The sequence below is a fragment of the Andrographis paniculata genome, unplaced genomic scaffold (genome assembly GCF_009805555.1).
Source record: "Andrographis paniculata isolate CXL003 unplaced genomic scaffold, ASM980555v1 Contig25END, whole genome shotgun sequence".
Taxonomy (NCBI): Eukaryota; Viridiplantae; Streptophyta; class Magnoliopsida; order Lamiales; family Acanthaceae; genus Andrographis; species Andrographis paniculata.
This window is the reverse complement of record NW_026137546.1, coordinates 585,143-608,936: the sequence shown is the minus strand read 5'-3', so window position 1 is coordinate 608,936 and position 23,794 is coordinate 585,143. Positions and strand designations below refer to the sequence as shown.

The window sequence follows — 23,794 nt, the reverse complement described above, 5'->3', positions numbered from 1 at the left end:
CTTATTTTATTCGTAACATCAAATTAGCAATTAATTTTTAATCAAATTTATTATATTTAACTTAATTATCATTTAAAAAACAATAAAAAATAGCACCAAAAGAAAAAACAAAGATACTTCCAACAAATAAACTCTTCAAAAACAAAAGGCATCATCACTCACCAGCATTTACACTCCCACAATCATCGCTCATCATCATATCCAGTCAAACATTCAAACAACCAAGCACGTGCAGACCACGTGCTCCTACACAATATAAACCATTCCCACTTCCAGCAGCGAAGCCGGCGGCACCTTCAGAGCCACGTCTGGCCCTCTACAGTTCCGGCGGAGAAAATTATACCCGAAATCGATTGCCGCCCTCTTCAGCACCGACGACCCTTGCTTCGACCGCACGTGCGAGTGCCCCAAAATGAACGCCGTCCCCGCCTGCTGTGCTTCATAAAGGTCCTGGAGCTCTTCCCGCATCTCCATCTCCGCCGCCGCCGTCGTAGACCTCCCGCCGCACTCCGATTCGGTATCGTCGACCGCAAACCGCACCCTCCGCTCCGCCACCGGCTCCATTTCTATGACGTCTGTCACACTGCCGATCGTCGGGCAGCCGGCGGAGACGCTCGCCGGCTCCATGACATCTTCGATCTCGAACACCGGCGGTGGACCCGCCAGCTCGATCGTCCCGATCACCGCCAGCCGGCACTCATTCGACGACATCCCCGACTGAGAACTATCGTTCCCGTCGTCCATGCTGTCCCGGGCCTTGTACCAGTCGTATCGGATGAACTCGGCTAACCGGGTGACGAGCTCGGATTCAAACGAATCGACATCCTGATGAACGTCGCGGTATCCATACCTGACAATGCACCGGTAGGAGCGGTGCGCGGCGGGCCCCACGCGACCGACGAGGTATCGCTCCGCCGGCGGGACAAACGGGACGGGAACGGATTTCACGCAGACGAAAACGAGGACCCGGTGGAAGGCAGGGAGATTGGTTACAAACCGGGAGAAATTCGCTGGGATTCCCGACGTAAGATCGGTGAAGACGAGACCGATACCTGGAACCCGGGCGATGCCTAGGCTTGGGCCTAAGGCGAGTAGCCATTCGAGCGAGACCTTGTTGTGGAGATCGTATTCGTATTTTTTAACGGTCGCGTAATGCCAAACGAACATAACGGTGACGAGGAAGAGCGCGAGGAGAATCGGGAGCCACGCGCCTTCGGTGAATTTGATGACGGAGGCGGAGAAGTATAGCAATTCGAGCGTTCCGAAGAAGAGCAAGAAGCTCAATGCGACGAGGGGCGGCTTGTGCCAACAAAGGATGATCACGAGCGACGTGAGGCAAGTCGTAACGAGCATCACCGCCATCACGGCCAATCCTACAAACGAACAAACGAATCAATTTGCGAAAACATACCAAACGAGTATACAATTACGTTCTAAGTTTAGAAATGTTAAACAAATCAACTAGCTCGCGAGTCAAACTCGATTCGGCTTGTTAACAGCTTGGCTTGGTCGTTTATAGATAAATCGAAAATTATTTTTGTTTTATAAACGAACCGAGTTCAAACTTAGTTTGCGAGTAGTTCAATTGAGCTCGTTAGTGATAGTATATTTATATTATTTATATATTAATATAATATATATAATTTTTATATAAAAATTTACATTTATTATTTAAATTTAAATATTTTATTATAAAAATATGAATAAAATTAAATATATTTAAATTATATATTTAAAAATATATAGAATATATATAAATTCAAGCAGAACTCGAACTCAAGCTCAAGTTTGAGCTTTACGAGCCGAGCTCGAGCTCGAGTTTAAGCTTTACGAGCCGAACTCGAGCCACTAATTTGATTCGAATTCTTAACGAGCCGAGTCGAACCGATCCTGTACTGTTAACAAGTTTGAGTCGAGCTTGAACAACCGATACTCAAACTCGCTTATTTAACAGCTCTATCTAAGTTCAATACGACGTACCAGATGCGTTTCCCATGTGTTTGATGTCTCGGAACCCAATCGTGACGGCGATGCAGAGGATCATGAGCATCCAGTTGATCTCCGGGATGTAAATCTGGCCGTGCATCTTTTCGTTCGTGTGAACGACCTTCACTCTCGGGAAACAACCGAGCGATTGGCTCTGGTTGATTATCGAAAATGTCCCGCTGATGATCGCCTGACTCCCGACCACCGATGCGAGTATTGCCACCACAAGTACCGGCCATCGAACACTTTCTACCACATATTTCAGCGAATAAGAAACCGTAACGAATAAATCCCGGCATCACCTCTCGAAAAAACTTAAAAAAAAAACGTCGTCATACCTGGAACCGATACATAAAAGCCTATCTTGTGCACCGGATGGTGATGTTTCGATAGGTACGCCGCTTGGCCCATGTACGCCAATATAAGCGCAGGATACACTAAAAACGTGAAAGCTATCTGTCGAACAAAGAACAAAGACACGCAAATTATGAACAAACTTTCTTTCCGAACAAAGAAAATGGTGAAGTTTCGATTATTACCTGAATTGCTCTGTAGGAGAAATGGCCAAGATCTGCAAACATTGCTTCGGAGCCTGTAGGACCACAAAGTATGAATTTCAATACTATTAGATCAAGTAAATAGCCGTCTCACCGAGAAAGTTTAAGTTATTAGGGATACATATTATATATCATTTATTTATCTATCTATAAACAGAAGTGCACCAACAGATACATTCGAAGAACATATTTACCGGTAATGCATAGAAGAATTCCGCCCAAAGACATCCACCCGCTTTTCCGAGTTTTCTTCAAAAACCTTATCATGTAAGTCGGAGAGAGCGCTTGGTAGACATGTGTATTCCATTTGAAAATATTGTACAATCCGAGCGCGCTTATGCATAGTAACCAAGTGAAAACAATCGGCGCGAAGCAAAAACCGATGCGATGCGTGCCGTAGTGTTGTAATGCGAAGAGGCACACTAAAATGAAGCAAGTAATCGGAATCACCGCATCTACAAAACGAAAAAGAAACGATATAAACACTTTGTATAAAAAATTACATAGCTTGACTCATCCCATCGCAACATCAATGTAAGAATATAAAGATCATTGTCATCGCTGTAATTTGGAGTTCCCCATGTTGGAATATTATCCGAACACAATTCAACTGGAATTCGATGCCTTTCTATGTTAGAGAACATTGCACATAATCTTTTAAAATTGCATGAAACTCCATATTTTCGAGAATATTGTAATTCTTAAAAAAAAAATGTTATGAGATGTTTAAACCTGATCGATAGAACTTTGTGTAGTTTCTAAATCATAAAGGATAAGTATGCAAACTTTTCAAACTACAAATAAATTTCAAGTAATTTTGTCAATGATCAAAACACATCAATTCGAGAACGTATAAATAGAAAACGAAGGGTGTGTTTGTTTGTGGGTTTTAGTTTTTTTGTTTGGATTTTTGAATAGTAAAAAGTTGAATTTGAATAGTTGTTTGATGTGATATAAATAGAGGTTGATGTGATCTTATGAATGTAAATAAATTTGTAGTATAATATAAAAAAAAATGAAAAGTAATTGTTTGATTTGATATTTTTGGAAGAAAAAAATAAAATTGAATAGTGTGTAAAATCCACAAATGAAGTTTTCGAGAAAAAGAAGATTCACATACACTGGTGATGTTCCCTCGACATCGATAATTCAAGCCCCGAAACCGCGGAGAATACTGCAAGAAAACACAAAAAAAATTGTCAATCGCAGCGACAACGACGACAAATACAAAACCCACCAAAATCAATCAATTCGACATAATTGAACACAACCAAAGCTCCATCGACGCACCGGATATCGCCGGCGTAAGCAATCCATCCCCGATAACCATGCACGTTCCGAGTAAAACCAAGATCAACAAACAAATGTGTAAGGATTTGTGATTTTCAAGCACCGTCTTGACCTTCGAGCTGTTCTTTGTCAGCGGAGGGTGCTCGAGCTTGTACGTCGACAGCGCCTCGTCGGCGACCTGCCGGTTCGGGAGAAGACTAACTTTGGCGTGCCTGCAGATTAGGGAATACAGTGCAAAAGTTCCACCTGCAATTTTTGTTACCAACAGAACTCAATAATGATCGTAAGTCATAACAACCTTAAAAATTTTTGTTACAAGAACAACCACAGTGCTCAATTATTGCATTGTCCAATCCATAACAAAAAAGAGGTATGCTCCAATTGTTTATATCGAAATCCAACGTTATTTCAATTCAAATTTTTCTATTAAGCTGAATATAGAAATCGAGATGACCGAACAAGAGAAGATAGTCAATTAGAGAATAATCTAGTCTTATTAATGAAAACCAAAATAGGACGTTTTTGTTTGAGAGATTTTAGAGTAAGTTTAGTCTATGAATTTTTTTTTCTAAAAATATTATAGTTGAAAACAACGGAATTCTAAACAAAGTCAGAAGCGACAAAGCCATTTATCGAATCTATTTTATGTTGCCGACATATAAACCCTTTGTTTTGGTTATAATATAATGCAATTTTCTAATTTTTATAATTTTTTTTATATTATAATAAAAATTAATTTTATATTAAAAATCACATAAAAAACTATTTGTTATAACATGAAATAATTATTTAAATTTATTTTTTTATTATTTAAAAATTCAAATTCCCAAACAAACACACTCAAAATAAAAATTTCACTGTTCATCAAACACAATACCAATAAAACTGTCTTTACTTGTGAGGTTTTGGTTTTGAGTTTTGATTTTAAATAGTAAAATTTTGAATTGATATAGTTATTTGATGCAAGATAGAAATATGTATTGATGTTAAGTAGATTTTAATATAATAAAATAAATAAAAATTAGATGTTTGATTTGATGTTTTTGGAAGGAAAATAAAATTGAAATAGTAAAATAAGAAAAAAAATCTTCCAAATAAACATAGCCAATGTTATTCTAACAAAACATTACATGAAAATATTATTTATATAAAAAATTCAAATCACGTCAATTTCAAATCAAAATAAAAAATATTTATAGTTTCAAAAACAATAAAAGTCCATAAGAAAAAAAAAAAAAATTGCAAAAGTTAAAAAGTTAGCCAAAAAATTAGAAAAACGTCGTTTTAAACTATTTGGATGGCCCCAAAAATGCTGGAATTTCATCTAATTTGGAATTAGGACACGAAAATACAAAAAATTGGCAAATTGCGTCGATTTCGAACAATACCTTCGCCATTGTCGTCGGCGCGGAGGACGACGAAGACGTATTTGAACAAAGGGACGAGAGTGAGTGTCCAAAAAACAAACGACAGGACACCAAAGATCTCCTCATTAGTCTCCGAGTGATGAATGTCCTCAGCAAATGTGCTTTTGTAGACATACAATGGAGAAATGCTAAGGTCGCCGTACACTACCCCCAGGCTTTGGTAAGCCAGCACCAAAAGGTTCTTCCAATCTTTCTGAAATTAATTACAAACAATCAAATCATTACAACATAGGAACCAAATAATTGACAATTGGAATTCGAAAATAAATAAATAAACCTTTGGAGGTCTCCATGGCTTCTCGTAGCTAAGATCCATGGCAGCTTCCCTTTGCAATGTCCGAAAATTACCAAAAGGATTAAGGCAGATCCCAGAAAAAGATTACTTAATAAAAAATAAAATTAAAATAAAGAGAGACCTAAATGGCACCGACCCACGAATCAAATTCTAATCGACAACCACAAACAGTGAAATGACCAATTTCTTGCCTACTTCCAACTGAACCCCATGTGGAATCGTCGAGTCACTAATTTAGCATTCCGACAAGGATTTCTTTATTTGTTTTTCGTGGTTTATAAGGTGGAAAGAAGAGAAAAGGGGAAGTAATTAAAAAGCTATTTTGATCTGTGATTTTAATTAACAGTAAGAACAGATCAAGAAGAAACTGTTGTAGAGACAGACACCACTCTGCATTTGGATTTTGAAATAGAGGAAATAAATTAGCCTCAGCCTTAGCCTTAGCCTTACCCTATCCCTAATTTGGATAAAGAGTTGGTAAAAATACAAGTTCTAGCAACTTCCATTAACTTCCTCAATTTCACCACTCACAATTTCAATTGGGGACCAAAAAATTAAAAGAAAAATGGTAAGAAGATGAAGAAGACAGTGTAAGAAGTGTGCAGTGAGAACCAAAATCACATGATTCAACGACAGTGGAATTTTTATCAAAATCAAGAAATAAAAATTCAAGAAAATTAAAAATCAGTCACACCAAACTTGAGCCCACGAAAATAATGGCGTCTTCAAGGACCATCAAAACCCGCAGTCTAAATACCAAACCTATACATACATATAGATACACATGCCCTGCTGGCGTTTTATTTATTTATTTATCTAAAATAATAAAAAGTGGTTTTTGGAGGAGAAAAGGAACAAATTATCGTCAAAAGGTTAGAGCATAAAATCCGAAACTATTAAAAAATGAAAAAGTGACTTATGGGATTTGTCTGAACGCCATTTCTGTATATTTCTTCAACTTTGTTTCAGAATACAAAACTATTTTCTTACACTGTTTTAACATACTCGAACTTTTTTAAATGGCCTGTAATAAGTGCATTCTTTTCATCTTGATTTCAATTTCAATTTCAATTTCAATTTCAATTTCAATTTTAATTTTAATTTTTTAGAGAAAAAGAGGTTAATTGAATTGAACAGTAAGAAGAATAAAAATTGGTGAGGGTGAAAAGGAAGGGAATGTGTACAGTTTTCGATATGTTTTTTCAGTTCTTGTGTAGGAAGGAGCAGCTCCACGTGACCGGCACGTGGGCCCCCCTTTCTTATCATTCGTTATTAATTATTTATTTAATCAGCAGTCCCATTTCTGAAAATAATAACCCTTTCAAAGAAACCCTTTCGTTTTCGTTTTCGTCTCGTCGTCTTCTGTCAAATATTTCACGAATCAAAAGCCAAAGAATCTTTAAAAAATGTAAAAAATACTCAATTTTTATTCAAATGGTGACTGATGATATATATATCTATACCTGAAATTATTGGTAAATTGATAAGACAACTTTAAATCAAAAGCCCATATATATATATATGTAGAATTAAATCTGGGATAAATGATAGATAAATTTCTAGATTTTCTTTTGAACCAGAAATTAAAAAAAAGTGTCGATTTCGATTCGGCTGCTGTAGGCTTGTTGCTCATTATTCCTCGTTTATCTGTTTCAGATTTTTTTCTTATTCTTTTATTTAATTATAGATATTTTAAGATTTTCTTTTGGGAAATTGGGGGGTACTGAATGCGAATGGTTGTGAAAACTGCAGGGTTGTTGAGATGCTCTGATCCATTGCTATCTTCGTAATTTTTTGTACTTCTGCAGTGCTGTTACCGTGAGCTCCAGGGCATGCAGCACCCGGCGAATCCAGACCGTTCAAATTCTTAACGGCCCAGATTCATTCTTCTCTATGGATGAATTTAATAGAGGTAACATAACAGCTGCATTAATGAATGCAAACTAGTAAGTAGTATCATAAATGAGGCGAGGAGGCTCAGGACGATGACAATTTGGAGCTCCGGGACTGCAGGACCAGATGCATCCACCCCGCTCATCTGCCCTCTCCCTTAGCAATTTTTTACTCAAAATTGGATATGTTTTTTCATAATTTTCTTTTTGTCAAATTTTTATTATTTGAAATTTATGTTTGTTTTTCAGAAGGTAATGCTCTTTTTTTAAAATTAAAAAAAAATTAATATATTTTTTTAAAAAAATTAATACAATATATATTATTATTACATTGATAATCTTTTATACTTTATATAAAAAATATATATTAAAAAACAAACACACCCTAAATAAATAAATTATAAAACATTATATTAATATTATTATTGTTTTAAAAAAATAATAACTATTCAAACGGAACTAGACACTGAAAAGGAACACGATCTTAGAATTTGTTTCATTATTGTTTGAAATTAATACTTCTTCCTACTTTTATTTTATATATAAAAGAATATCTGTTTATATTTTAAATAAATTTATTTATTTTAAACATATTTAATAAATATTAATTAATTTAATAAAATTTCTAACATCCTAATAGATCCATTCAAAAAAATTTTATTTATATCTATCTTAATAAATAAGTTTTAAATTAAATATAAATAAATATATATATTTTTTAAAATATTTAAAATACCAAGACACTATTTATATAAAAATAATAAAATAATATTATAATTTATTATTAATAACTTATTAATTTAAACTATTTAAAATATTGTGTACCTAACTAAATGAGTCATTAACGGAGTATTATATTTTTTGAAAATAATTACTATTAATTGTTGAAAACTATAAGATAATTATTGAAACATTTCATTATTTTACATTTTAAATATTTTATTAAGAAAAATACTATTTTTGCCGTCAAATTCTATGCTTATAAAAGGATCGAGAACATAGTTTTATGATGGAGGTAGCAATAAATTTTAATTGCAAAATGTGCATATTTGTTGGGGTGTAAATCCAAATTCTATATTGGAATCTTCACAATTTTATAAATCATAAATCAATTCCATTAGAATAAGGTCTTTTGAAGAATATTCAAAAACAAATTTATGCGGGCTAAGCCCAAAGCGGACAATATCATACTAGTGTTAAGTTGATCCAGTCTCAACAGTGGTATCAGAGCCTGGTTCGATGGTGAAGTTGACTGAGTGGTATTGGGCATTGGTTATGGTGGTTGGCTTGCCTCGTGACTTGCGGATAAGCCTTGTGTCGAAAGTTTTCTGGTGGTATTGGGTCGGTCTCAATTGAGGTGGTCAGGCGGGGGTCCCTTTGTAATAGGCGGTACGAGGTCGGCTGGAAAGGTCCATTGGTTGGTCATTGGTTTCATATTGAAAATTGTGAAGAAAATTTTACATCTTATAAATTCCAAGGCCTTTTGGAGAATATCCAAAAATAAATTCGTACGAGCTCAGCTCAAAGTGGACCCAATCCCAACAATAGTGAATATAAACTACTCCATAAAAGAAGATAATCACGGTCTTTGTAGTCCAAGGAGCTTTGGTTTAGCTCCTGACAGAGTACACATATTGGTGAACCGATAAGATAATCGGGTAGGGTTAAAAGAAATCCGTTTGTCGAGGCCATAGTTAAGTCGCGAAGCGACATTTGTTCTGTCCATTGGCCGACAAAAAGCGGGAATGAATGAATTTCGGGGCTCCGACTGGGGCTGCTAGCCTGTCGCACAACTGCAAAATAAAATATCAATTCCTACATCCCAAAATATGCAGTATAGCAGTAATGAGTAGGGTCAGGGAAATAATAATTCTTTCTCTATTTGATTGATTATAATTATATTAATATATACCGGGGGATTTGATTATCACATTAAATAAGGAAGAATAAAATTTACTCAATAAAAGCAAGTTAACTATAATGCAAAATTAGCGGTTTACCAAATATAATTAAACTCTAGCATAGGCATGAATTTTTTATTTGGGACATGACATTTGATCATTGACTAAAAGTTAAATTCATCGACTAGTTGTATAAATTGGTTAAAGTTGATCTACACGCGTTCACAACCAATCTTTCCTTATTTTTTTGATAGCTAAGGTACGACCGTTAACTATTTCTCTAATCGGGAAAGAATCCTATGTACGACCGTAGTTTTCTAACTCGACAGCAGTAAAAACTAGAAAGACTCAATTCAATTTAACAAGCTCATGCGAAGATTTGTTTAAAATTGATTTTAATTGATACGTGGACAATAATAAATTCAAGATTTATAAACTAATCAATTATAAAGAATTAAAAATACCCAACATCGATGAATACCAATTTTAATCGAAACAAAGTCTCACAATTTCAATCTTGAATATCAATTCATACCTACACTATAAATGAAACTACTCGCAAACCATAACAATTAAAAACATAAAATAAATCAAAGATTTTATCATGCCTTCAAGTTTAAAAATCGACAACAAACCAATTATAGAAATGAAGAAAAAGGTGTCCGGAAGTTCTTCTCCGTTGCTCTCCTAGTGTTCTTTCTTTCTTCTCTTCTCTTTTAAAAATGAGTTGTAGGTGAGATCGTGGATTTTGCGTTTCTTCTTCATCTTCTTTATTGGCCCTTGCTCTCATTTTTAATTCATCACTTTAGATCCCCTTTGCAATTTAAACCAAACAATTCTAAAATTGCTAATTAACTCAGATGACCTTTTTGCAATTTTTATTCTTCCTCTGCTTCGTGATCACGACCTAAAGATTTCCAGCGTTCTGCTTTTTTGTTCAATACGCCCAAAATTTGTCAACTCCTCAACTCCTATTAGAAAGTTCAAAAACACACCATTAGGAGCATATAAACAAAATTCGCATAAAAAAATCGTCTAAAATATAACAAAATATTTATCTAATATCACATGGACGGTCAGTTATTTGGACATCACAGTCTCTGTGCTGACTGCCTGAATTTATTTTGATTTTGATTTTTACCTTTTCTGTATTATTAAAATGTATTGAATTATTCTAAATATATATTAATCATAATTATTATGTACTTGTACAATATTATTGTTAATTCTTTAATAAAGGCTCTAAATAATTTACAGCATGGGGATGTTAGTATTTGTCTAGATATATTTTGTATTTTAAAAATGAAAGTAAAAAAAATGAAAATTAATAAGTGTAATATTAAAAAAAAAAATTGTTATAGAAGCATATTTTTTTAAAAAATATGAATATAAGTTAGTATCTATCCTCCAATTTATTACTAGCAAGATAATTTTTTATAGGCAGGGTAGAGTAGACTTTTACTTATTAGTGCTATTTATTGCAAATCTTAGCTCAAATAAATAGGTCAAATGCCCCACCCACCCTAATAGTGAAAATTTATATATAGATATTTCGGTTTAATTTATTATTATATATATATATATTTTTTTACTTCTATTTTGGAGTAATTTATTTATTGTTCTTTTAATGCATTGCTGGCATTTATAGGGAAATTCTCATTCGGGCTTTAATATGGGGCCCATATTATGGTCCATTACGGCCCAAAGTAGTATCTAAAAATCAAAGCCACGTGCAATAGTATATATATATATATATATATAAACACAACTAAACAAACAAAAACTGATTAAATATGGCCTATAAGGGATGATGAGCGAATTATTTATTGTCATGTCATAAGTTGAATGAATAATATAAAAAAGTAAAAAAATATGTATATAAGTAGAATCATACTCTTTTATATTCAAATTATTAAGTTCAATAACTACTGATTATAACTACACATTCTAATATTACACCGTTTGTACTACTAAATAATATAACAAATATTTTCTCCGTAGTCAAAGAATAAGAACAAATGTGTTTGAAGCAAAGCATTGAAAGGTTATTACCATATATATATATATCTACATACATATTTATAGTATCAATAAATATTTATTATTTTGTGAACATTCATACTACAATTTTATATTATTATACAAATATAATAATATTTTTTTTTATATGTCAAATTTATACATGTTTTTTTTTTTTGTCTATACATTAAATATATATTAAAATTAAGACAAAATCAACAAATTGCCATTTACATATAATTCTCTCTTCATTATTTATTTACAGTAAATACCAATAAAAAAATTATTAACTAAAAATTAAAAATATACTCTATACTAACTTTTATTATTATTAGTAATTTTAATTTCAATAAACTATTTTTACTATATCAATAGAATATATAATAATATTATACTTATATTGTGATATAAATAAAAAATATATATTTTAGATCTGTGAGCCACACGGGTGGTGGCGGAGGTACCTCGGAAAGCCTTGAATTTATCTAAACAAGGCGGCTCGCGCCACTGAAGGTTTCAGTACTTAAATGATGGCGGCAACTGATTATTCTAATTGGTATTTTAATAGCGGTTTTGAAAAATTCAGTGCTTAAAACTATAGCTAACTCAGCGTTTTTCCATGGCTACGAAGTGAGTGCACCGGATCTCGTTTTGGTCTCTTAGTTTTGATGTTTTGGTACTTTTAGGTCTGGAGTTTCTTCGAACCAATGGAGCCTATAATGTGTTGTTTTTACATTTCAATTTTCTTTCATCCGTTTAGGTTTCATCCATGATTTTTCTGTTTGTTTGCGCAGGGAATTCCAAACACCAGCTCAATTAGTTTTATTAGAAGAAATAGTGAGCAATGCTCTTTCATCACTCCTTGTTGAATTGGACTATAGGCTGCTGCTAATATACATGTAAGTATGGTATTTAATTGTTCGTCTGTTGGCTATATTGCTTTAACTTCAGGTATATAAGTTCATTCGGTTTGGTTTGTCTTGTGGAAGCAATCAATTGTGCTATTCGTCTCATCATAGAATTGCTTATTGTTTAACTGAAGTATTTTGTTAATATTTGTGGCTCGCCAAAGCAGTTTTTACATATATATAGACTTTATGACATGTAAAAACTACTGGTTTGAATATGTAGGAGCCGAACCTTGCAAAACCAACTGTTCTTCTTTGTTCTGTTTTATGGTTATCTGTATTGCATATTTACACAGCATATTTGTGGAAGCAAAGTGTGCAGAGGTTAGGCAGAACAAAGAATATTAGAAGGGTTAATTATCACAATCATTCCCTACTTACATTTATGGTTTGTTTATTAATAATAAAGTAAATCTTAAGTAGTACACAACAACGTTAGTATAACCTTACAGAAGAAGTATTTATGTACAACTTAGATATAAGTTAACAGATTTAGCTAGCTGTGTATCAATTCAAGGAATCTGACTACTGACAAACTATTATCATTCTCACTGCCTTCTTGCTCTAATGAACGACAACTGAATACATGTTGGTTTATGTCTGGTCTTGTGTTTAGATTGAGTGTAGAAGAACTTACTGAGTTTACACATTCCTCTCTTTGATGATACGAAAATGCCTTAATTCCTTTCTATTGATCTGTTTTGAACTGATGTTCTTCTTAGCTTTATCCTTGGCGAGTGGTAAGCTGGACTCTAATGATTTGATTTAGGATTTTAGGTATTGTTGTAATTTTATTATAGAAGGAGAAGATCAGAATCAAAACTACTAATATGTCACAAAATGAACCATCCAAATAGAGTTAGTCAAAAGGGCAACATAAAACACACTTCATTAAGGTACCCTTACTCAGTAGTTTACACTGGAGTAGGGAAGAAATCTACAACCTTCACTATATGGTATTTGTAATGGCTCATCCAATATTAGCCATACATAATTCCAATATCTCTTGAATAAGAAAATTTCTCCAAAAAAAAAGTGAAACCTATAATGTTACTACCATACATACACATATTAGGCTTCAGCGGGTGCAAACCTGCCACCACAGCTCCCTTAGCCTCCCCCATACCTACATACTCACCCATAATTCCCACATCCAAATACAACTCAATCTTTTAATGTTCATGTCTATAATTCAATATCACCCAATGTAATTAAAACTGTCCTCCCTCATATGTCTGTCCGAACTGCCAACCTGCAGGGGCAACATTGTTGCATGTAATAGTCCTACCATCGCTGGTAGTAACCTGAAATGAGAGGCTCTGGCCATTGAGATACCCATTGCTCTGCCAGTTCTGGCCCCAGTTTCTCGACAGGGATTGCCATCCTGTTTTTGATCCCTTGATCGATACTTTATGGACATCCCCTGCACCAGCCACATTAGTAACCAACACCAAATTGAAGTATGAGTGGCCGTTGATAGTGAACCTTATTCCACCCTTCTTCACACAAGGAACCCTGCCAGATGTAAGAACTTAAAACCATCAGAAAATGCCTCAAATCTTAAAAGACAAAACTAGTGATGATAACTCACAGAAGCTTACCTCCTGTAAGAAACAGGAACAATTCCAGCTCGGTACTGGGCTATCTGCAAGAATGCAGGCTGAGCCAGATCAAAGTGCTGGCGAGGGGGGTTGCACCAGCCACCATTGTTGTTGGGGAGGGATGGATTAGGAGGGCAGAAATTTGTAGCTGTGACCTTAATGGTTCCCCTTAGGCACCATTTCTGGGCACCGGAGCATGTTATCTCAAAACAAGCTCCACAGCTAAGGCCATTGTTGAATAGAGCTGTGCTGAGTGCTGCTGTGTTTGTGCCGTAGCCTTGGCTGTATAGATTTCCATACCCACAAGCACCCCCTGGACATATGCAAAGATATTACACATCAATAGCCAATATCAGATGATGTTAGAATCGCATATAGATGTGTCCCAAATCCAATTATATAAAGTAAGTTTTAGTTCCAGATTTTAGAAGGGATAATAAAGTGTAGGATAGTTATGGTCCCACTTAAAGAAATGATCATTATGCTTTCTTGCATGATGGACACCACTTAATTCACAATACATATAAACCATTCATTGTAGAGTTGTAGCAACTGACCCATAGTGCCTGAAGCATCCCCGCCGCCATAGAAAGTGGCGAAAGCCGACTGCCACCCGCTGCCATAAGCTTCAGTTCTTAGACATAAGCTAATGAAGAAGAAGAACACTAGGGAAGCCATTGGAAGCACTGCTGGAATAGCCATTTTAGAAAGAAAGAAAAGGGGGAGAGATAGCAACTTAAAGGGCTTTTGAGTTCTCACACCTTAGTACAAAATCTTGAAGTAAGAGGGGCGTATTTATACACAAACAAAAGGTATGCAAATAATATGTTGGAAAACGACAAGTTTGCAGCATTTGGTGTCCTTTAGCCACACCACAACAAGTGAATCAAAAGAAAATATTTTGAAGTCACCAATAGGCACATGCATTTGTTCCAATGTGAAACTACCAACTGCTAATCCTCCCCTAGGCCCCACAGCCACATGTGTTTCTCAACTGTTTTCCCCAATTTTTCCTCTTGGCAGGTATGTGGAAAAACTTACAACAATGGAAGCACTTGATTTATAAAATTGATTGGAACTTCAAGACACTAAGGTACACAACTTTACTGCATAAAAAAATGTATGAATTATTTTGTTGTCGTTTCTCATTATATTTAATTATCTGCTGCATTTGATATTAATTTGAGGTAGAGTTAGTAATTTAATCAGTTAGGTCAGTGAGATTGAATAATGTCAATTGATTGCATAATTCTCGACTGCACCTACCACCATAATTAGTAATCTACTTCCAATTTATTATCTTAGGTTTAGCAGATAATTGAATAAGCAAATAATTAAGCACTTATTTTGTTGTTTAAAGGGGCACATTTGGTGTTAAAGTAGCCTATTAAGGAATCTATATACATATATGCGTGTGTGTGAATTGTAGATTCATTGGAGTGAATAGGTTTTATTGAATTACTCAATGGGTTTAGTAAGTAATTGGGTTTTTAAAAATAATTTTACTTGAATTCTGAAATCTTGTTTTAGGAAAGAAAAACATCTTGTTAAAATTAGTCAAACATGTCTAAAAAGTCAATCCAGACCAACTAAGACATAAAAGAGTATTTAGTGCCTTAATTTGTGGTGAGTGTAGAGTTGTGTCAATTTGTTTGGTGAATACATTACTTTTGAGATCAATGAGAGCACCAAAAGTATGTCTCATTTAATTTGATAAATAAGTGAATTACCTGCCGCCTACGTTTGATGTAGTACTTTCTCTGTTAGGTTGGTAGTCAAACAGCTGTTTATTAGAATAAAATGTATTGCATGAGAGTTTAAATTTTTAATAGTAAAAATTTTGAAATAAAAAAAAAATTGTATTACATTATATAAATAATTTTTTATTAAATTATTTAATCTAAAATTTAGTTTTGATATAATATATAAAAAAAAATATTTAATTTTATAATTTTTTAAGAAAAAAATTTGGTGAATTAAAAATCTCGCAAAGTTCTCCAAACAAAAACACCCGTCTTTGGGTTGGGTTTTGGAAGAATTTGATTTAAGTTTTGTATTTATATAATATTCTTGAAATAGTATGAGAAAAAAAGATATAAAAATCCTCCAAACAAACACATCCTGTCTTTAGTTTGATTGGGAAGATTTGATTTTATGTTCTGTGTTTAGATAATATTTGATAAAATATTTTATTATTATTATTATTTGGTTTTTGAAAAATAACATAGCCTAAATAGTAAAGTTTAGAAAGAATGTAGTATTAAAAAATACGGTATTTGTTTTGGGTTTTGAAAATAATGAGGTAAATATGAAATGTAAATGGATTTGATGGAATGGCACGAAAATAAAAGCGAAATCACGGCGTACATTTAACATAATGTATTAGGAATTTTGAATAGGAAATGCAATTTTTAGAATCATTTAGTTGTAAAACTAATATCCGAAAACAACAATAGAAGTTTAATAACAAAAATATTTCAAATGTGTAGGGTTTAAACATACTTGTGATTTTCTTTTTTTGGTTTTGGATTTATACATATTTATATATTTATGTGAAATAATTGTTGAACGCAATGTATAATATTGAGCTTTATATTTAAAAGAAATTAATAAATTGAATAGTAAAAAAAATTGATAAAAAAAACAAATATAATCATACCAATGATTAAAGAAAGGAAGTGTAGCTATTACTCAAAATTCATGAGTAATGCTTTGGATCCAAAGGGTCTTTATCGTGGATATTGAATTTAATTCACTAATTATTGATTAGACAGTGACATAATATTCATGATTTGTTGAGATTTTATTCACGTAATTATATGTGAAATTGTTATTCCGCAATTTACGTAATCGTAAGCACAATTTCCTCTGGTGATTCGAGAAGCAAGTATAATCATTAGCCAATTTGATACTACTAATTAATTATTTTTCACTATAATCATTCTCAGTACAAATAATATGTGGGTAGAAATTAGGGAAGATTTGGTTGAAAGAAATATACAAGAATTTGTATTATGGTCCTACCATGTTATGTGCACATGCAAATCCCTTAAAAGGTGGCCCTCTATATCCGTACATCATTTTCACAATCTTCTTGAAATTTATTTAATTAGTTATCCAAAATGTATAAAATTGGCAATAAATTAATAAAATCTACTTAATGATTTTTAAATTTTAATGATATCTGTAAAATAAATCCTGCTGACGCACGTATAAACATCCCCATTAACTTTACCCTAGATGATGATTCTTGCTTTATAAATAAATAAATAATTAGTCTTCGGTTTTTCTGAAATTACATATTATATATATATTTTAATTCCCTCAAATATATACCAAAAATCGCGGTACGAAATTATTGCAGTGATGTAACATGAAATCATAAACAAACAAAACATGTCCATTTGCTAACATGTATTTTGATTTTCTTGATAAATGTTATTATCTACAAAAGAAAATGTTTCAACCACATGGGCAGTTTAGCCGCATGTATATATACATATTTTTATAATTATTGCACATTTGCACATATATTGTGTGTAGTATAATGCGAAGAAAAATATATATATTAGTAATCAAGCCCATGTTTCTGTTACCAGATTATTGTTCTTTCATAGTTTGTACAAACTGCATATATTGACGGTACTGTAGAGAGTTGCACTGAAAATGTTCATTATTAAAATGTGTATATATATGTCCGCAGCATTGTATATATATAGAGAGAGATTTAATTTCATGTGTAAATTATTTGTATTTATGTGTATGTATTACCTAGAACTTAAAGCATAGCTGATACTTCAACGAGACACAACTGTCTCATTAAGTATCGGCTTGAAATAATAAATGATGCCGGTGAGTCGCATAAGACTTTTTTTTTTCCGGGTTGTTTCAAATATACCCATAATGCCATAATCGGCCATGCCGCTGATCTTATTAAGCATGGCTGAATTATATTTATAGAAGATTCTGCAGTCTTACAACGGAAGGTGCAGATGACAATTTTTAGGCTGTTGAATATTTCTTTTAAGCTCCTTCATAAGTCTAATGAATCTTTAACAGTCAAATACTTATGTTTAATCCTCTGTAGAGATGCTGTAAGATAGAAGTGACCCAAAATATGCATGGAGTCATGTCGAATAGAAGCTGGCTTTGGTTAGCATCAAATTACATGTGAGTGGTCGTTCGCATATAATGGCTATTAGGATGACAAACCACGTAACATAAGAGTAGTTGACTAGGGTTAGCCTACATAAAATTGGTCCCGGAGAGCTCGGATAAAATGGTCCACAAAACTAGCCGTCGTGTCCACTGCAAACGGTGATTATATACACCGTCCGGATTCGAATAATTCTTACAAAGCTAGTATTTTTATGTTAATTGAATATGTTAACATATATTGTTTTTTTGTTACTAATTCTTACAAAGCTAGTATTTTTATGTTAATTGAATATGTTAACATATATTGTTTTTTTGTTACTATCAATTTCTCAAAATAATTCTGGTTCTGCCATTGCTCTCATGGTGAGCATATGACTTCATATAGGGGTTCACAGAAAAAGAGGTTGCATAAAGAGTTTGTATAAAACTATAATTAAAATTCATATACAGATGACAAAAAATATACATTTATAAAAATCGCATTACTTTCCAAGTCGGTATAATAAAAAAATACATAAGAATACCAAAATATGGACTTATTGTTTCGTATAAACGACAACTAGTATTATTAAAAGGATGCATTAAAAACAAAGTAATAATAAAAGAATAAAATAAACAACCTTTAACCAAGTTAGATTCTTGAAGTGCAAACATAGCAAGTAAAATAAGATCCACATATATGGCATATGAAGTAGCTAGGCTATCTATGGCACTCACTGTTTTAAGGACCAAAAGTAGTGTGGAGTTGAGAGGGGCCTGGGCAATTGGCCATGTCCAGTCCACACTTGTCATGATCAAGACATGGACCTAAACCTATCCAAAAATCAATAAAAAGAAAACCTATTTAAATGGGCGCAATAAATAAATAACATGTTTGGATTAGGCACCAGCCACATCAAAATTCAGGTTCACTTTCACAGGTTTGCTTTGCTTCCTCTCTACTCACTCTGCCATGTGGCTTTGCAAATGGTGGACCAATCTTATTGCCCTTCTTGTCAGTTTTTTTTTTTTTTTTTTTTTTTTTTAAATTTATTTTGAATTTAATAATCCACACATATTTGTTTCCGGGATTGAACTCGGGACCTTGTCACTATGCTGGAGATGCCAATCACTAGATTCAGCGCCGGCTCTGGGCTCGGACGAGAGGGGCGCTCGCCCAGGGAGTCCGTCAAATATTTAGGGTTTATATCTATAATTATTATATACATAATTTATTTGATTTACTTGAAACTAAAAGGAATGCAGTTAGGTGGTATGATGTTATTTTGTAACGGTGAGGTTATAGAGTTACAAAATTTTGAAATTTTTTCAAGTACTATTTTTCCATCAATTTTTTTTTAAAAAATATTCAATTCTAGACACTAATACAATTCGATCCGCTCTTCAGCACATTGAACTATCCATGTGGCTCAGAGCCCTCACAGCAGCGGTAGCTGCCGAATCTTCCACTGGTACATGGACTTATTTATATATATTTGTTGGGGTGCAAAATCAAATCCCACATCGCAAATTGTGAAGAAAACTACGCACTTTATAAGTTCGAGTGAACTCCACTAATATGAGGTATTTTGGAGAATATTCAAAAACAAATCCGTGTGGCGGGTGACAGTGGGCATTGGATCGATGGTCAGGCGGCCGGATGACTAGAGCCTCTCGAAAGTCAAGACCAGCTTCCGACTAGACTTACACAACCCAGGTCTTGGGCCCCTCTTGCCATGTTTTAGTTTTAGGATTTTGTTTTAATTCCCTCGTCCCAGGCTAAGGGGGACGATGAAAATGATGATGATGGGCCAAATATTTATTTCTAGCTATTAATTGCCATTGATTTTTTTATTTCCAGTTGAGTATTGCACAGGGCATAATGAGCCCTTTATAAATATTATATATATATATATATACATACACACAATATCTCTTGTTGGAGTCGTCTCGATGAATTTCAACTCAAAGCCCTCAAATAGAAACGTTAAGAAGCCTTTAGCTTGCAAAAAACCGCTTCTTGCTTTCTGCCACTTGGACTAAGGGGAAAATAACAAATTCAAGTTTCAGGTTGAACAATAAAAAAAAAGAAATAATTGTTTTATCTCAAAATATTATTTGGGATAAGATATTATTTAATCTTGGATAATTTATTAAGATATTAGCAGATTTGAGATAAATTAAAATTTTAGCTAAATCTAGATTTGGTAGGGCAGTAGTATAAATTGAGATAAGAAGACTATTTCAAGGCCTCCTGACCTCTTTACACACTTTCTATTTTTTTCTTCATAACTTTTATGCAATTTATTTTTAATTTCCTTCAATTTACTTTTCTTCCTACTTTTATTTTTATTTTTTATTTTTAGAGCTTTAATTTCTTGTCATATTCCTTTAATTTCTTGCTTTTTTTCTCCTTTTATTTTTGTCCATTTTTCTCTGTTTTTTTTATTTTTTAGTATTGCAAACACAGTTCTTCCTCCTTTTTGGAGAAAGCCGGAGGACTCACCCTATTTTTAGCAGGTTCGTTCTGATAAGCTGTCGAAAAATTATTTTGAGCGACAACAAATTAATTATACATAGTTTGAGGTTTTTGAAAAGTTAAAAAGCAAATTCGTACGAATTTAATTAAAAATGAATAGTATCATATTAAGTATGGAATTACACTGATTCTCAACAAATTGGTACTAGAGCTAAGTTCAAAAGGAGCTAGGTGGTGGGATGAGTTGATTGTGAGAAGCCAACCTTGTGATTTAAAATATATGTTTGGTGTCTCATGTTTGAAATTTTTTTTGATGTTATGGTGGTTGGATTGACGATGCGTCCTCACAATTTTTGTGGTGAAATAGCGGATCACTTTGATGATAAATGCAATATGAGATGTTTGACAAATCATATGAAATATCATGAAGGGGAGATTACGAATTATGTAGTCTTTGTAAAAAAATATTCAAATCTTACATAAAAAAAAAATAAAATAAAATTACAAGTTAATATTTTATTTTATATAGTTTGAAGCATTTTTAAGAAGTCCACAAGCAAATTGGTGCGGAGTTAACCAAAACAGATAATATCATATTAGTACATATTTTTCTAGGAAGTAAGATAATAACCCAAAACAGTTCGATTGTTCTAAGAAGAGTTTGGTTTGGAAATGTTCAATGTAAACAAACACACACACATATAATTGTGTTATACCAAGGAGATAGGTCAATGCGAAAAAATTCATCCAAGGCTTCTTGGATGTTACTTTTGGTGAAAATCATAAAGAGAACAAATAGAAACAAACTAGAACAATAGGTGTTGTAAATGTGATGAAAGTTTATATTATAAATGATAGAGGATTATTTTTTGGACATGAATAATAATATATAGGCACATGCGGAGCTAGGATTATATTGTCTACCTAACAAATAAGAATTTTTTCAAAAATACTATAGGGTGTGTTTGTTCGAGAGTTTGAATTTGAAAGTGTTTATGTGATATTTTGAATGTAAAATTGATTTTTAGTATAATATATAAAATAAAAAATAGATATGTGAATAGTTTTAGTATAATAATACTCTCTTCGTCCTATAACTAAATATCTATTTACTTTTGCCACGTAATTTTAGAAATATTAGTATTATATTTGAATATAGTATGAATAAAGTAGAAATGACTAAAATAACTTTATTAGTATGTGTGATATAAAGGTAACGACATTTGTGTAATATATTGTAAGTTGTAAGAGTATTTGTAATGTTAGGTAGATGGTACAATTATTAAAAAAAACGGATACTTTGTTATGAGACGGACTAAAATGAAAATATAGATACTTTATTATGAGACGGGGGAGTATTTAATAGAGTTAATCTTATATAAAAGAATATTTAAAATTTCATCACAAAAATAATTTTATAAGTAGATATATAAACAAAGTCTTTTAACATATTAAATTTTGTTAAGTTGGTGTTCTTCGTTGGAAAGCAATGATAAGTACGCCTGATGTCGATAGATTTTAATAGAAGGTAGAGGAGGTAGACACTAGGACAGACAGAGCAACAGCCTGATTGTTATTTAACTACTTCGATTTTGATGTTGTTGGCATCCGAAACCCTATGAGTGGTGTTTTTAATCTAATTTTTGTATGATACATCTTTCATTTAATAAACGTTATATATATAATAAAGAATATCATATTCAAAATTTAATTTTAAATCATAATATCACATTTATAAGTCATTTGCTATTAAAAATAAATAAATAAAATAGCTCTAAACTAAAAAGAACACGCAAATCTAAATAAAAAAAATAAAAAAATCATGCCATAGTTTAATAAATTATGGTGTTGAAAAATTGTGTTGTACATTCACAGATTCCCTCGCTAGCCCTGTTCGCAGGTAAGAATGATTTAGATGTTCTTTTTTTTTTTTTTTTTTTTTTTTTTGTGTCGGATACTCAGAATGACCTCTCACCTAAAAACAAATAGATGTATGCAAAATTTAGGGTTCTAATACAATGTTGGATTCGCATAACGTATCATTGGTTTATTTATTTGTATACCGGAGTTCTCAATATTTTGGAACTGTTTGGTTACATATTACTATATTTGTAGTTATTGAATATTACATATACTTTAGAATGTTGTTATTTAGATAATTTAAAAAATATTTTAGAGTTTAGGAATAGTGACAATTTTACAGGAAATTTAATTGTTAAAATGTAATGTAAATAAGTGTTTGATTTAATGATATTTAAGAATAAATTTAATGAATAATGACGAAACAAAGTTAAAAATAATATAAGGAAATAGAGTTTAATATATGTTGTACTATGAAGGTTGTATGAATAAAATTGAATTAGACGAATCTCACATCCTTTGTCACCCAATAAGACTATGTTCAAAGTCTATTGGGCTTCACTCATTGGGCTTTTATTTTTTTAGCCCAGCCATTTGTATGAAGACATATTTACTTTGAAAACAAATACTCCATCTGTCTCAAAAATGTGCAATATTTGTTTTTGGTACAAGTTTTAGATAGGTAGTATTAAATAGGATAATTTAGAAACTAGATGATGTGATGGACATTTGGGCAAATGTTAACTATAATTACTTATTTCATATTTTGAAAATATTGCAGTGTGTTTGGAACATATATAAAGGAAATGTTGCAAGTGTTTGGGACGGAGGGAGTATTTACTTTTTAAAAGTTAACTATCACAAGATTTCACGTCTATTGCCATAGGGATGACCTAACTTATATGTATATATATCTCAATATAGGTTGAGTTATGAGATAATATATATTAGAGTGTTATAATATAATATATGATGTATTATAAATATGCTAAAAATATGTATAAATATACGATGATCACCTTCTATGTGTTGAAACGCGACTTGGATTTAGCGGTCTACCCAACCCGAAACCAAAGCGAAATGGTTGTTTCAATTGGCAGGTTCCTTTTGGGCTTATCCTAATTAATAACAAATAGGCTTAGGTTTAGGGTGTTTTGGGGTGCTTATAAATAAATAGCTATGGACATAGGCTGACACATGTACGTAGGTTGACACACCGTCACTGAACTATGTAAAACATTTGTATTCTTTATTTGTTTTCTTTCTCGTTTTCTCGTAACAAGATGTTATATTCGGTAAAATCAGCACTACGTTGGTCATCAGTTTATCCATATCCTCTATTTTAATATTATGATTTTTAATATAAATACATACACTCATGCAGCTTCCTCTCTGGTAATTGGATATTATTTTAAGTGAGATATGCTCTAGTAGTAGTAGTG

At 32.7% G+C, this 23,794-nt stretch overlaps 2 protein-coding genes and 1 long non-coding RNA gene across 5 annotated transcripts; 1 reads left to right on the top strand and 2 right to left on the bottom strand.

Moving 5' to 3' along the window:
• Positions 1-90: 90 nt before the first annotated feature.
• LOC127245914 (potassium transporter 2) lies at positions 91-6,271 on the bottom strand. 3 transcript variants are annotated; one of them, XM_051267067.1, is made up of 10 exons: positions 5,677-6,271; positions 5,538-5,586; positions 5,222-5,453; positions 3,834-4,079; positions 3,664-3,717; positions 2,738-2,998; positions 2,526-2,578; positions 2,325-2,442; positions 1,981-2,235; positions 91-1,373 (listed from the first exon to the last, which is right to left on the bottom strand). In XM_051267067.1, exons 2-10 carry the CDS (start codon positions 5,574-5,576, stop codon positions 247-249), a joined length of 2,385 nt encoding a protein of 794 aa, XP_051123024.1. In that variant the 5' UTR covers positions 5,577-5,586; positions 5,677-6,271; the 3' UTR covers positions 91-246. The 3 variants fall into 3 exon arrangements, with proteins under 3 accessions (XP_051123024.1, XP_051123025.1, XP_051123023.1); XM_051267068.1 differs by having other exon boundaries at positions 5,692-6,271; XM_051267066.1 differs by having other exon boundaries at positions 5,538-6,271.
• A 5,541-nt stretch (positions 6,272-11,812) lies between these two features.
• On the top strand, positions 11,813-15,235 carry LOC127245880 (uncharacterized). Its single transcript, XR_007837517.1, has 3 exons — positions 11,813-11,997; positions 12,162-12,266; positions 14,900-15,235. It is a non-coding gene; the product is annotated as an uncharacterized LOC127245880 (long non-coding RNA).
• On the bottom strand, positions 13,135-14,661 carry LOC127245879 (expansin-A4-like). The gene is made up of 3 exons (XM_051267022.1): positions 14,434-14,661; positions 13,877-14,189; positions 13,135-13,790 (listed from the first exon to the last, which is right to left on the bottom strand). Exons 1-3 carry the CDS (start codon positions 14,576-14,578, stop codon positions 13,487-13,489), a joined length of 762 nt encoding a protein of 253 aa, XP_051122979.1. The 5' UTR covers positions 14,579-14,661; the 3' UTR covers positions 13,135-13,486.
• Positions 15,236-23,794: the final 8,559 nt, after the last annotated feature.

What these genes read in the sequence shown, in the direction of transcription:
- LOC127245914 (XM_051267066.1), bottom strand. Translation starts at nt 5,576, where the DNA reads ATGGATCTTAGCTACGAGAAGCCATGGAGACCTCCAAAG. An exon ending in CGCCGACGACAATGGCGAAG is followed by an intron (nt 4,080 to 5,221) that starts GTATTGTTCGAA and finishes CAAAAATTGCAG; the next exon opens with GTGGAACTTTTGCACTGTAT. An exon ending in GCTTACGCCGGCGATATCCG is followed by an intron (nt 3,718 to 3,833) that starts GTGCGTCGATGG and finishes GTTTTCTTGCAG; the next exon opens with TATTCTCCGCGGTTTCGGGG.
- LOC127245879 (XM_051267022.1), bottom strand. Translation starts at nt 14,578, where the DNA reads ATGGCTATTCCAGCAGTGCTTCCAATGGCTTCCCTAGTGTTCTTCTTC. An exon ending in GGATGCTTCAGGCACTATGG is followed by an intron (nt 14,190 to 14,433) that starts GTCAGTTGCTAC and finishes GCATATGTCCAG; the next exon opens with GGGGTGCTTGTGGGTATGGA. An exon ending in GTTCCTGTTTCTTACAGGAG is followed by an intron (nt 13,791 to 13,876) that starts GTAAGCTTCTGT and finishes TACATCTGGCAG; the next exon opens with GGTTCCTTGTGTGAAGAAGG.